General features: G+C 37.4%; 1 protein-coding gene across 2 annotated transcripts in view; it reads left to right on the top strand.

Moving 5' to 3' along the window:
- LOC122290372 overlaps window positions 1–14,874 on the top strand; it is a 97,969-nt gene that overhangs the window by 72,464 nt on the left and 10,631 nt on the right. For both annotated transcript variants that reach the window (XM_043098017.1, XM_043098016.1), the window contains exons 41-51: window positions 538–700; window positions 846–1,115; window positions 1,707–1,904; window positions 2,621–2,663; window positions 6,866–6,990; window positions 7,164–7,676; window positions 8,545–9,318; window positions 9,413–9,486; window positions 9,620–9,968; window positions 10,060–10,158; window positions 10,289–10,444. In XM_043098017.1, coding sequence (XP_042953951.1) covers window positions 538–700; window positions 846–1,115; window positions 1,707–1,904; window positions 2,621–2,663; window positions 6,866–6,990; window positions 7,164–7,676; window positions 8,545–9,318; window positions 9,413–9,486; window positions 9,620–9,968; window positions 10,060–10,158; window positions 10,289–10,444 — 2,764 coding nt within the window. The remainder of the gene's footprint in view (window positions 1–537; window positions 701–845; window positions 1,116–1,706; window positions 1,905–2,620; window positions 2,664–6,865; window positions 6,991–7,163; window positions 7,677–8,544; window positions 9,319–9,412; window positions 9,487–9,619; window positions 9,969–10,059; window positions 10,159–10,288; window positions 10,445–14,874) is intronic.

Below are 14,874 nucleotides of genomic sequence, written 5' to 3'. Positions count from 1 at the left end.
GGAATCTCCATGTTGTAGGAATCCTGAACCATGTTTTCTTTTCTATTAGTACCTTTCTCTGCTTCTTGGTGCTCCCAACACCCCCCCTGGTGCCCGCAAAAAAAAAGAAAAAAGAAAAAAAAAGAAAGAACATTGTCATTGTAATAAACTAAATTCTTCCCTCAAGATGGAAGGAAATAAAAAATTATTTGCACATGCATTTTTGTCGATGATATCCCAATCTCAAGTGTCGACTCTATATGTTTTTTATAACAAAATAAAAAAAAAAAAAAATACTTCATCTCACAACGCACCTTGGATTTATGGATCTCAATCTTGAAGGATTTCAATCTTCACCTCTAGTTTATAGCTTCAGATCATTGGCAAATTTCAAAGTCACTTGAAGCAAGATAGTCTCACCTTTTTATTTGTTCCTGTATTTCTTGATTTTTAAATATTTCTTTAAGGCTTTTGAGAGTTTGTTTATGGTACTTTGTTTAATCTTTACTATAAAATCATTATTTCTGTGCATTTCTTAATTTATAGTTATTCTTGTAGGTACCTCTATGATTTTAATGCCCCAGGTGCAGCTTCTCAGTTACGTGTTACCTCAACCAAGGATCTAAACTTAAATGTTTCAGTCTCTAATGCAAATATGATCATTCAAGCCTATGCAAGCTGGAACAATCTTAGTCATGTCCATGAATCTCAAAGAAAGAGAGTAAATCTCTATCTTCTCTCATTTTTTGTGTTTTTACATGTGCACTGTTTTTTTTTTTTTTTTGCTCCTTATGTCTGCATCTACTAAAATTTCTACTTTTCTGTTCTTTTGCCAATGCCTCTTATATTTACATTGCATCAAATAGGAAGCATTTTCTCCTACTCATGGTGGAAGATCTGTATTTGATATTCATCACTCGAGAGATTATTATATAATCCCTCAAAACAAGCTTGGTCAGGACATCTTCATTAGAGCTACAGATATAAGGGGAATTCCAAATATGATTTGGATGCCATCCGGGGATGTGAAGCCTGTAAAAGTTCCAGTCTCAAAAAACATGTCAGATTCTCACTTGAAAGGAAAAGTTTGCAGAAAAGCTAGAACAATGGTGACAGTCATTATAGTGGATGGACAGGTATGTGAGCTATTTTCATTCATAGATGGAGGAAATTGGATGTAATATGATTAATTTCTTTATGATGTTTTGCAAAATATTACCTATCGATTTTTTTTTTTTTTTTGCAGAATATGGGAAGTTTTTTTCATTCCATTACCCTGGACATAAAGTTAAACTATTACTAATGATTTTATTAACACAGACAGACAACTATACTGCTGTTAAAATATCTATGGCTACAGTGATTGCTATACTTTTTTTAATAGATGTGATTCTTTATATCATGGAATGCCCTGGATAAGTGGCCACTTTCTAGAACTGGAGGCATGGGTTTTTACTTCCCTGTGCTTCCGTTGCCCATTTTAAAAAATAAAGCATCTCACAAGAAGTAATGCTCGTGTTATATAGTGAAGTATATTCCATGAAAATTATAATCCTTTTTCCTTTTCCTTCATACTCGTGGCATTTTTTTTAATTGGTGTACTCATGGCATTTAAAACCAAAGCATATATTTTGAGATGGAGGAATCACGAATTTATGGCATGCCTTTCTCGTTTTGCAATTGATTTTACTTTTTTATTCATATGCATGGATATACCTGTAATGCAGTTCCCAAGAGTTGAAGCCTTAACTTCTCACCAATATTCCGTAGCAATTCGTCTTAGTCCGTTTCAGAACCTCTCTTCTGAGTCACAGCTTCACCAGCAGAGTGCACGCACATGTGGAAGCAGTTCCAATAACTTCTCATCTTCTGAGTTTGAAATGGTCAACTGGAATGAAGTATTTTTCTTCAAAGTTGATTCGCCAGTAAGTGGATAAATCTTTCCTTGTATCATTACATTTTCAAGGAAATATCTTTTACCTGTGTTTCTTTTCATGAGGCTTCACTTCCTGATCTTTGAGCTTACAAAGAATAGAAGATCCTTAAAGCTCTATTATTTACATTCCTGGTGTTTCCAGTGGCATGGAAATTTCGACAGTTTAATTTAAACATCAGCTCTGCATAATTTTGTCTCTTCTCAAATCTACTTTGATAAATCCTCTACAATCATATTTCTTGCTAGCTGAAAAATTGTGATTAAATGTACTTATGAAGGGACTTAATCTGAAAACTTGTGATTACATGTGCTTAGGAACGAACTTTCAGGCTTCTGATCATGAGTACGTAGCATCATAGATTAGCTCCATAACTAATTTGCTTAATCTGATGATCTTGGGATTAATATATTGTAAGCTGGTACTGTATTGTTGAGCTGGTTTACCTGTTTAATCCTTTAGACTTATTTTCAAAATTTTACTTAAAAGTTTTCCTTCAGCAGTCCTTTGGATTCTGCAAAAGAGAATCTGGTTTTAGATAATGGATAAGTTCTCTCCACATATTTTCAATTCATTTCAAGCTGTAATTATAGTAGTTACCTCATTTTGTGATGATATTTTTTCTTTCGCAGTTATGAAGTATTTCAAACTTTTTTCATTTTTTATTTCTATCACCTTATAATTTCTTATTGCCCAAATTTGCACAGGACTACTACTTGGCGGAATTAGTTGTGACGGACATGGCAAAAGGTACTTCTTTGAGCATTTAGATCTATTAGCCAATTGTGTGTTGTTTCCAATTCTCAGATAGTTCAATTAGGACACCATGAAATTATGAAGAGGGATTTAGCATATGGCAGGTAAACACACATTTGAGATCCACAATGCAGCAGCAAGCACATGAGGAGGGAGATCCCCAGTTCAACTCCATGCATTGTTTTTTTTTCCAGGATGACATAATTGGAAATTTTTTGTTTGGCATGTGGAGGAAACATCTTTATTTCTATGGAAAGATAGGGAATGGGATGATCATGAATAATAAAAATGAAAACATGTACTTGAGAAAAAAAATTGATTCTCATGGGAGCTCATCCTTTGGTGCAAAGATCATCTTTTATGTTTGCTGATTAAAGCCTCGTTTGGGGAATAATGAGATGAGATGAGAAATCTATGAATAGTAGTGAAATGCTTTGAGTTAAGGTGTTTTATTGGATTTTGGGAAAGGAGAGAGAAAAAGTTGAATTAAAATATTATAAAGTTAAAATATTGTTAGAATATAATATAAGTTTTTCAAATTATTTTTGTTTTGGAATTTGAAAAAGTTGAATTGTTTTTTGTGTTTTGTTTGGAAGTTTGGGAAAGTTGTAATGATTGACTAATAATCAGATAAAAAAAGAGTTGAAGATTTGAAATTGGAAAGTGTTTGTGTTTTGAGTGATGTTTGGGAAGGAAATTATGAGAGATTTTGAGATGAGATGAGATGTGTTCCCAAACGAGGTCTAAAAGTTCACCATGTATGAATCTGCAGTTCAATTGGGTCCTTGTTGTTTCAAGTAAGATGCTTGGTGAAAAAAGTACTAGTTATATAAACCAAAGAATGATTAGTTTAACTTCAGAACAATCTTGAATCTAAAGGAAAGCATCAGTGTGAATTGAGTGGTTGACTGTCTATTTTCTGGTCACTAAAATGTTGTTCTAACTGATTTTAAACCTTTGGAAGCGTTTGAATCTAATGATAATCCGATTTATCTTAGCCCAAGCTCTTGAGCAGATTTCATTTCCTACTTTTAATTAAAATATATAAAAAGAAAAAAGAAAAAATGAAGAAAAAGAAATCTGAACCACTAAAGTACTGCTCTAGAACAGCACTAAGGGACCTCATGTTACTGTGATTTATGTCATTAGTTCCCCTGAGATATGCACATATAATCAGTATGGGCTTAGGCCCTTGATTTGTAGTTGATACAACGGACAACTCACAATAATGTAATTATCTAGAATCTCTTACCCAGTAACAAATATAAATAAAAATGTTCTGTCTCTCTCTCTCAGGTATCTGATGCTTATGGTGATTCTTGCGTGTGATAACTCTCATTTTTTTTTTTTTTCTTTCTATGTTGGTAGTCTAGTTAGTAGATACTTTGTTGTGGATTAACTTGTGGTTACAATTACTTGTGTGATGGGTTCTTTTTTTTCAAAAAAAAAAAAAAATCAAATGGGTTTTCTGAGGGTCTCTAAGCTTTCACTGAAAACAAGGACTTCTACGTTCATGTTGTGGAGCAGAGCAAAGGGATGGGAGACTGGTTTTATCGGGGTCGGTGTAGGACCGTTGGCAGCTAAAGTTGAAGTGACAGAGCAGTTCTATGTTTACTGAGCATTTCAGTTTGAGGCCTAAGTTGGATGGCGTCCTTTGACTCCTTGGGACTGGAGAGATCATCTAAGGAGGAAGAGGTAATAAAGGCTTTGAATAGAGATAAGGTCCCAAGCTCAGATGCATTTTCCATGGAGTTCTTCCAAGTTTGTTGAGTGGTGATTGAAAATGAATTGATGGAGGATTTTCAGGACTTCCATGGTAAAGGTGACTTTTTAGAGTTATAATGTAACATGCATAGTCATTATTCAAAGAAAGCATGAGCAATAAATGTAGAAGACTTCCAACCAATCAGGCTTGTAGGAGTCTATGAAGTGTTTGCAAAAGTTCTAGTGAGCACACTATAAAAGGGGCTGGGAAAAATCATACCCAAATCCCAAAACGCTTCCATCAGGGCAGGCAAATATTAGACTCTCATGGTCATGGAATGCGTCACTCCCATCGGTTTCTTTCATAGCTCTCAGGGTCTACTTCATGTTGAACACTTAACCCCCCTACCATTTCTTCTTGTGATTGAGGCATTAAGCAGGATGATATCACCATTCGTGAGGGAGGGTCTATCATCAGGCATTCCTTAGGGATTGGGAATGCAGAAGGACTTGGCATCTCGCATCTCTTCCTGTAAATGACGCCCTGGTCTTCAGTGAAACAAACCCTGAGCATACGCGTTCTTTACACTGTTTATTCCTTTGTTTCAAGGCTGTATCTGGGTTGATCACGAACCTGTCAAAATTGGAATTACTTACAATGGAAAATGTGGGTGATGTGGATGACTTGGAGGCATTCTTGATAAGGTTGCTTTATGGCCTATGGCATATCATGGCCTTCCATTAGGAGCTCATTTGAAGACCTAGACCATTTGGGAGGATATCATTGAGAAGATGGAAGATGAGTGGGCTGAAAGAGGTTATACTTTTCAAAGGGAAGAAGAATCAACTGATGAGAAGTACTTTATCAAATTGCCCACTAATGTAATGTCACTTTTTTCTCTTCCACCTGGTGTCACCAATCGAATCGAGACATAGAGAGACCAAAACCGTGGGGGTGAGAGGAAAAGGGGATCACAATATCCTATCAATGAAGTGAGGGCTTTCCGAACCTTCCCCACACCATTTCCATTCTTCCTTCCCCTCTCACTCCCCCTTTTTCAATAAATAAGCCCGCTCCCTAAGGGCCCTTGTCTGATAAGGAAGGAAACAAAATAATCTCAATTTTATGACAAATCCAGTCCGATGGCTGTTCTCCATTAACCCCACCGATATAGGGGGATGGATATAGGGACTCTTTTGGGGAAGTGGTTATATGGTACTCTTTTGGGATAGAAAGCCTTTGGAGAGAGGTAATTGATGCGAAATATGGTGGTATGTGGGGGATTGGTTCTTTGGTGAGGCTATAGGGGTTTATGTGTTGGTCTTTGGAAAATATTCATAGTCGTTGGGGGAGTTCTCTGGAATTATCAGATACAAGGAGGTAAATGGCTTCAGGATCATTTTCCGGCATGATGTATAATGTGGAGATAAACCTCTTGAGGAGGCATCCCCAGTCATGTTCACTATCACATTGGCTAAGGCAAATAATTTGTGGAGCTCAAATGAATCCAATCAATGAGAGAAGGGATTTGTTAGAGCTGTACAAGATTGGGAGAGGCCTTTTCCCTGTTCTATGGCCTTTTGTTTTTTGTTTGATTGAGACAAGAAGGAGAAGATGGGATTAGTGGGCTCTATCAAAGATAGGGATAACTGAAGTCAAATCTTTTTATTGGGTGTTGTCTCCTTAGTTCTCTTTCATTGAAGGATATTTGGGGTAAAGATTTGTGATTGGCTTTCCTAGCTTGGGTGGTGGGATCAGGAAACTCCTTATCCTGGATAATGAAAGGAAGCAATGGATTATTGCGATAAATTGGTATTATATATACAAGAAGAAGAATGAGGAAACTGTGTGATCACTTGTTAGTGCATTGTAATATAGCCAGTGCCTTATGACAAGCTGTTTTCAGCCTTTCTAGGGTGGATTGGCTCATGCATTCTTGGTGGTGGATTGTTTTAAGTGCAGGAAAGGTCAGATTGGTTGCCAAAATAGTGAAGATTTTTTAATATGATCTTGAACTGCCTCTTGTTGTACATTTGGTGGGACTGTAGTGATATAAGCTTCGAGGCTTGTGAGAAGGTTGCGGAGGAGGCTGAGGATTCCTTTTTAAGATCCCTTTCTTTGTCGTTGTTCTTATTAGCACCGGGTGTCCAGGAATAGGGTCCCGACTAATCCCGGGACAGGCCCTCTGCAAAGAGTTTTCAGCAAGTGCGATTCCTTTCTCTTTCGTCCGCAGCATGTTTATGCTTTACCTGTTTCAGTTTTCAGGATTTTTTAGACCTATTTACTCTTCCTAGTTAAGTGTTTCTACTGTATGCTCCTAGTGTACTTGGATAGTGCCTTTGCATCGGTAAACTTATTCTGCTTATCACAAAAAAATATAAATTCTCTTATGTTCTTATTACCTTATAAATCTGAACATAAACTCCTTTAGCCTTGCATGTTGATCACAAACCGCAATGTATGTTTTAATAATGAATATCGTGTATTACAGGTGATCCAATTGGATACTTTTCAGTGCCCCTGAAGCAGATAGCAGGAAACATCCAAGGCAGTTCAGATTCTGATAATTATGTGACCAGATTGACCTGGATAGACTTATCGTCAACAGAATCTGTGGTGAATTTTAATTTTCTTGTTTCATTTTGCTTTCTTCTTGTATATATATTATAAGTTTGATTAGATTTGTGCATCTTGTATATACATTATAAGGTTGATTAGATTACTGCATACTTTCTAGCTGATAATGAAGCACCAATTAGCAACATTCATTCTTCACGACCACTATGCAGAGTATGATTGAGAGTGACAAATGTAAAGGCTTATGTGGGAGAATAAGATGTGCCATACTCCTCTCACCAAGATCTGATGATGAGGACAGCAATCAACCCGTTGTTAGCAATAGAAAATCTGGACATATTCAGATTAGTCCTAGCAGAGAAGGGCCTTGGACTACTGTGAGGCTAAACTATGCTGCACCTGCTGCTTGTTGGCGGTTTGGCAATGACGTTGTCGCCAGTGAAGTAAGTGTCAAGGATGGGGATAGATATGTGAATATTAGGTCGCTGGTTTCAATACGTAACAATACAGATTTTATACTCGAGTTGTGTCTTGCACCCAAAGCTTCCACAGAGAACATGAAACCACAAGATAAAACAACGAATCAGAAAGGTTTACAAATTGATGGTAAAAGCATTCAAACTGATGAATTCATTGAAACTGAAGAATATGACCCAATCATTGGTTGGGTTGGTAGAGTTGTTCTATCAAACCAAGATATCTCAGAAGATGCAAGCTCCCATCAGGTGAGTACTTAAATTGGCTTGGAACAATTGTCATTTAGGATGCATCTTATGCTAAAGGTTTGCTTCTGTTTTTGTATTCTTTAGTTTCCAGGATAAAGCCATAATCCCTTGTTGGCAAATGGGTCATGGCATGCAGTGTTTTGCTAAAAGCATTAGTAGTTCATAATAATAATAATGGTAACTTTTTTCCTACTTTTTGTAAGTGGTTCTCTCTTCTTTTTTTCTTTTTAGTTTATGTTGGAAACTGAATGTTATCAGAAGAAGACATTAACAAATAAAAGTTCGAGAAATCCTTCGAAATGGATTGGAGAAGAGAAATACTGAAAAAATAGCACTAGAAGTGGACATATGTGCAATGACTCAGAAATTTATGGGGGGTTAAAATAGCCTGTAGATTTCTGCGGCATGATGACTGCCTCTTAGCTGCTTTGGAAACTTATCAGAACAGGTGGTCTACCATTATGTTAAAGAACAAAGAGCCACCCAACTCATAATAACAGGAGTCATTCAATATCAAATGAACATCACCAACAAGGCAGACCAGGGTCCTGTGATATGACCTTCATATTGGTATTATGTGGTGCGCGAGCATATGCAAAAGTCATTGCTAATATGCATTGGAAAGACAAATATCATAACATCATGTTTTGTATGATTAAGAAGTTATCAAAATCACCATCATATTCACATTATGGAAAATGTGATTGTACAACTTGTATATAGTAATTCCTGCTCACATTTTTTTTAAATGGACATGGTTTAGATGTTGAAGGGCTCATACAGTTTTTTCAGAACCATGTAATTTTTAGACATGTTCATAATGAATTTGGAGCTGTTAGATTATGTCTGACCACCAACAATTATGCAGGCAATTTCTGAAGTTGAGTTGCCATCAGGCTGGGAATGGATTGATGATTGGCATTTGGACAAGACGTCTAGCAATGATGCTGATGGTTGGGTTTATGCTTCGGATGTTCAAAGTCTAAAATGGCCTGAGTCTTTTGATACTCAGAAGTCTGTGAGCCATGCGAGGCAAAGGAGATGGATCAAAAGTAGGAAACAAATATCATGTGAATTCAACCGGGACATATCTATTGGACAGTTGAATCCTGGAGACACTGTGTCTGTTCCCCTCTCTAGCTTGTCACAATCTGGAATGTATGTCTTGCAAGTAAGGCCTTTTAATCTCACTAATCTTGATGAATATACATGGAGTTCTGTAGTGGACAAACCTGGCAAACCAGAGGATTATGGTAAGCCAAAAGTTTATTCTGGAATATGTGTATCAAGTCTTACCGAGTGTGAGGAACTGTTATACTGCACCCAGATAACGGGGACTTCATCTAGTCGTTCCCATAAATTGTGGTTCTGCTTGAGCATACAAGCAACAGAGATTGCGAAAGACATTCATTCTAATCCTATTCAGGACTGGAGTCTTGTGGTTAAGTCACCACTTTCTGTTACCAATTTTCTTCCTCTTGCAGCTGAGTATTCTGTTCTTGAAATGCAACCAAGTGGTCATTTTGTTGCCTGTTCTAGAGGAGTATTTGGTCTAGGCGAAACTGTAAAGATTTACAGTGCTGACATACGAAATCCTTTGTTCTTTTCATTGCTTCCACAAAGAGGATGGCTTCCAATACATGTAGAACTTATAATCCCTGCTTTATGCTGCAATGCGTTCCTTCTTGGAATCTAACACAGTCCAATTTGACCTTTCCATTTTTTGGTTGTTATAGGAAGCCGTTCCCATGTCTGATCCTAATGGAGTTCCAGCTAAAACAATAAGTTTGAGAAGTTCAATATCTGGAAGGTTCTAATATTTGCTTAATTGCTTCATAGTTTTAAGTTTGTTAAGATTATTTGCATTTGAGCTATGTTAGGCCAATAAATTGAACTATGCTTTTTGTTTTTTCTAATGTGCTTCTGAAATATGGCATATGCAGGATTGTTCAAATCATTCTTGAACAGAATGACAACAAAGAGCAATCGTTGCTGGCAAAGATCATTAGAGTCTATGCTCCTTATTGGTTTGAAGTTACTAGGTGCCCCCCACTTACATTTAGGCTTGTGGATTTGCCAGGAAAGAAACATACATGGAAGATTGCTCTTCCTATTCAGTCTAAGGACAAAAAGGAAGTGTTATATGAGGAAATCACTGAAGACGAATTATTTGGAGGTCACACAATAGCGTCTGCCATGAATTTTAATACGTTGGGACTTTCCGTGTCTATTGCCCAGTCTGGTGACGAACGGTTTGGTCCAGTTAAAGATCTTTCACCCCTAGGTGACATGGTATTTCCACTATCAGCCTTATTTGGTGTCATAATATTTTATCAATCAGAGAGAAATGTTTGTTAAGAGCATAGTTAACTTTTGTCTATAGGACGGATCGTTGGATCTCTATGCCTACGATGCTGATGGCAACTGTATACGGCTTTTGATTACCACAAAACCATGCCTATATCAGTCTGTTCCTACAAAGGTAGTTAAGAACTTAGAAGCTTCTTATACATCATGTTGTGTGGCTGTTGATTCTCTCTTATGTACCATTATAAATACCATCATCATCTTGTTAAGTAAATGTGGTTTTGGAATTATTGCCTTCTTTTTAGGTAATTTCAGTTCGACCATTCATGACATTTACAAACAGACTTGGCCAAGATATATTTATTAAGTTTTGCACTGAAGATGAACCAAAGCGTCTCCATGCTTCTGATTCAAGAATCTTCTTTGTGCATTCAGAAACAAGCAGTTCAGATAACCTCCTGGTTAGTTTACTGCTTATTGTTGCAGTAATGTTAACATTCTGTGCATGTTTCAATACTCGTTCATTTTTTATTTAGCTCAAAATACTACATCTATTTTGGATCCCTAGTGCCTTCTGCCTTGCCTTGGATGACAGTAACTTTCAATTTGATATGATATGTTGTTTTGAATGGTTCCCTATGTCGGTCTTTCCTTTTTGGTAAGCATATCATAGGTTGGTTGTGGAGGCAAGGCTCCATCCAATGGAGCGTATAGTGGCTCTTGCCTCCATTGGTTGGAGTGTATAGTGGCTCTAATTATGTCGAGTGTGGCGTCCAACCTATTTTCTGTCCTTGTTCCCGCTCCTTACAAAGGTAGCCAATCATATTAAGAAGTTACAACAAGATTTCTTATGGAGTGGGATGGGGGATGAGTTCAAATTCTATTTGGTGAATTGGTCAACCATTTGCACACCAATATCCCGGGTGGATTGGGGATCCACAATTTGATGAAATTCAATAAAGCTTTGTTGGGTAAATGATTGTGGCAGTACCAACAAGAGAGGGGGGCCCTATGGATGTCAGTTATAGATTTGAAGTTTGGGGAGTCTTGGGGAGGATGGTGCTCCAATTTGGTACATGGACCATGTGGGGTGGGTTTGTACAAACACATTAGAAAAGGATGGGAGACTTTCCTAGGCCATTCCTGTATTGAAGTAGGTGATGGTTCTCGAGTCAAATTTTGTCACGACAAATGGTGTGGTGAACAAACCGGCAAAGGATGCTATAGTCACTGATCTCTTGGTCTTCTCTCGTGGTTCCCCTCAATGGAATGTAGATTTCATTAGGGCAGCACAAGATTGGGAGTTGGAGGTTATCATCGAGTTCTTTGCCTTACTATATTCCACCAAGGTGACTGAGGGCAACATAGATAAGATCAGGTGAAGCCCCTCCAAGAAAGGTAGATTCACAGTTAGATCGTTCTACCAAGTTCTAACTAGCCAGGGTATGACAACTTTTCCATGGAGGAATATATGGAAGACGAAAGCTTATCTGAAAGCAGTTTTTTTTTTTTTTGTTTTGTTTGGACATCCTCTCTACACAAGATTCTTACTATAAACAATCTGAGGAAACTTCGTGTAATGGTGTTGGACTGGTGTTGCATGTATAAGAAGAATGGGGACTCAGTAGATCACCTGCTTCTACGTTGTGAGGTGAATAGGATTATCATTGGCCATGCCTTGTAGGCTAGTGGATTTTCTAGCAAGCTGGAGAGGGCTCCAAGGCAATCCTCAAGTGGCAGCAATATTGAAGATGGCCCCTAAATGCATGTGTTGGTGCATTAGGCGGGAGCAAAATGATAGAAGCTTCGAGGATTGCGAGAGACAATGGATGAGCTTAAAGTTCTTTTCTTTAAAACTTTGTTCTTATGGGCAAGGTCATTGATTCTAATGGACTAAATGTCCATGATTGTCTACTTTCAGTTGTAAATCTAATTAGGTACTTCTCATATATACCTCTTGTCTACTTCGGCTATGCCTCCTTTTCTTATGAATAAAGTTTTTTACTACCTATTTAAAAAAAGGATTTGCATGGAAAATGTCAAATATTGTTTCAAATGATTATATTCGCCCTTTCTTATCAGCTCATGCTTTTGGGTTAATTGGTGATTTGACATGGTATAATAGGCTGGTCACTTGTTTGGGTATTCTTTTATTCCTTCTTTCTAAAACCCTTCCTTTTAGTGCTAGTATAATATGCTTAGGGTGTAACCTATGCCCAAGGTTGGAAGCAGTGGCACAATGATAGTTAGTTGTCATCATTGTTGCATGTGGTAGATATATTGGACACCAGAACCATGTCATGATTACTATGATAATTTCCCTTCCTCGAGAAATCAATTGACTTGGGGGTGTGGGTGCTAATCTTCATTGTGCTTGTCGAAGTGAAGTTCTAGTCTCCATCAGTCACCATGTGGGTGGTGATTCTTTTTTTGTTTTATATATAAGTAAATGATTTTATTAAAGATGATAAACGTAGCCCAAATACACAAGATAGTATACAAGAGATAAGGCCTATCTAGGTCGCAATAATGGAAACAAGAAAGTCATGAAAGTCTAGGCCATTAAAGTCTACAGTTATGGCCCATAGAAATGAGGTTCTAAAAAAGAAAGATCAAAGTTCCTCTATTGTCTGCTCCTTATCTTCAAATGTTTGATTGTTACACTTCTGCCATATGCACTACATAACACAGATAGCGACCATCGTCCACACGGCTTTGATTTGAGTCACCACGTGATGACTCGATCTCGAACTACCAATGGATGGCTCGGGAGTATGCCAAGAGGGGGTTCTTTCTTCCTTTCTCTTGTAATTTAATATATTTAATTATTTATTTTTATTAAAAAATATTATTATTATATTATTATTATATTGAGTTTTAGTGAGGCCATTTTTCAGACATTTAAATTGAGGGTCAGCTAAACCTAATAGAAACCTAGTTGTTCAATTAGGTTTAACAGTGTGGTGTGCAAATTGTTGGTTTTGGTAGTTTGAGGATTAAAAAGAGATTTCCCCTATATGTTGAAAACATAGTCAAATGACAAAATATCCTTATAACAAATTCCTGTCACTTTTTTTTATTGTTAATTCCTGTCGCTTTCTAATCCTGAATGATAGGATAGGATGCAGCTTATGTTGAGGTTTTACTTTGAGATGTATCCAACACATAAAGAGGGAAGTTTGTGAAGGGTGTATATCTTTTTAGGGTTTTGTTTCTTCTTGCACATATATTTCCGCACTATATTGAACTGATTTATTGTCTCCCTTTGTCAATATTAACCTTGTTTGTTAAGAGATGGATATCCTTGCATTTTGTTTATGATGTCTTTAAAGTTATCCCATTGTTTGTACCCCTGGGATTAGTCGGGACTTTGTTCCCGGATCCCAAAGCCAAAAGAAAGAGTTATCCTATTGTTTGGTGTTTCACTGAGTAGAGAGTGGGGGAGAGGAAGGTTTGTAGAGTTTGCATATCTTTTTAGGATTTTATTTCTTCTTCTTTCTTTCGTTTTTATTGTTTGGGATTTTCTATATATGTCTGCACCATACCGAATTGATTGATCATCTCCATTTGTTGGCCTAAAACTTGTTTGGTAAGACATACATATCCTTGGATTTAGTTTGCGATCTTTTTAAAGTTATGCCATTGTCTACTGTCTCATTGTGTTGAGAGTAGGGCTCATGTTTGTACTTTCTCTCTTTAGCAGAGTTCAGAATTGAAGATCTTTAGCAACCATAGAGTGTTGGAATTTTCCCACCAATCTGATAAAAATAAATACAAATTAATAACAAAAGTAGTGACTTTGGAACAATAGGGTCTTGTCAACAACTATTTTTAATTTTTTTTTCTTTTCTTGATATTGTTGTTGGATTTGTTCTGCACACATGGTAGTGTTTGATAAGTGTTTTCTAAAACTATTTTTAAGTGAGGAACATTTAAAAAAACAGTGGAGTGGAGTATTTGGAGGTCTCGTGTGCCTTCAAAAGTAGCTTTTTTCATATGGACCACCTCTCTTAGGAGTATTTTGACCACGGAAAATTTGAGGAAGTGGGGTCTCATTGTTATGGACTTATTGTTCTGGTTTTCAGCCATTGTGTTTAATGGAACTAGTGTTCATATTTTCTGTTTTTAATTTCTGGTTTCTACAATGTATTTAGGTGGTGTTCTTTTGTATACTTCCTATGTACATAGGCTTCGCCTACTTCATTCATATCAATAAAATTTTCATTTTACTTATAAAAAAAATAAATAGAACAGTGGAGTGGAGGAGATTATCGCAACCACATGCAATGGAGAGGGAATCAACACTTCTTCTCCACGCCATAGATGGAGATCTGTCCCCACTGCTGCTCAGTGAGTAGAGATCCCCTTCCATTATGCCCATCTTCATGTGAAGGGGAGATCTCTCCAATATACAGATTTTTTTTTTTTTTGGGGGGGGGGGGGGGGGTGTTTATCTCCCTTCTCCACCATGCAGTGGGGACATACCCCTTAGTTGTTCAATCAATGGTGACAATTACGAGGCAGCAGATCCAATGGGGAGAAATATCCTCCACGCAGCCAATGGGGGGAGATTCCCCTAAATGGGTATAGCTAGGTGAGATCTTCCTCCCACTGTGTGCATGTAGGTCTAGTATCTTCCCTCTCAGCCGTAGAGGGTCCACATGATATGGGATAGTTATGGAAGGGGCAGATCTGCCTATCGTGCACATGTGGTCGAGGGGGAGATCGTCCTTCCACTCTGCCCTTCCGTTCGGGCAACAAAGGGATATCTCCCCCCACTGTGAGGTATCTCTCCATCCCTTGCGAGGTTGCGTAAGTGGTTCTCTAGGTAAATAGAAAATTTACCTTCTCTTTGAAACTTATTCGATCGGTTTTCCAAGATGTAATTGAA

This window comes from Carya illinoinensis, chromosome 12 (genome assembly GCF_018687715.1).
Source record: "Carya illinoinensis cultivar Pawnee chromosome 12, C.illinoinensisPawnee_v1, whole genome shotgun sequence".
Classification (NCBI taxonomy): domain Eukaryota; kingdom Viridiplantae; phylum Streptophyta; class Magnoliopsida; order Fagales; family Juglandaceae; genus Carya; species Carya illinoinensis.
The sequence above is the reverse complement of the archived record's forward strand: the minus strand, read 5'-3'. Positions and strand labels throughout refer to the sequence as shown.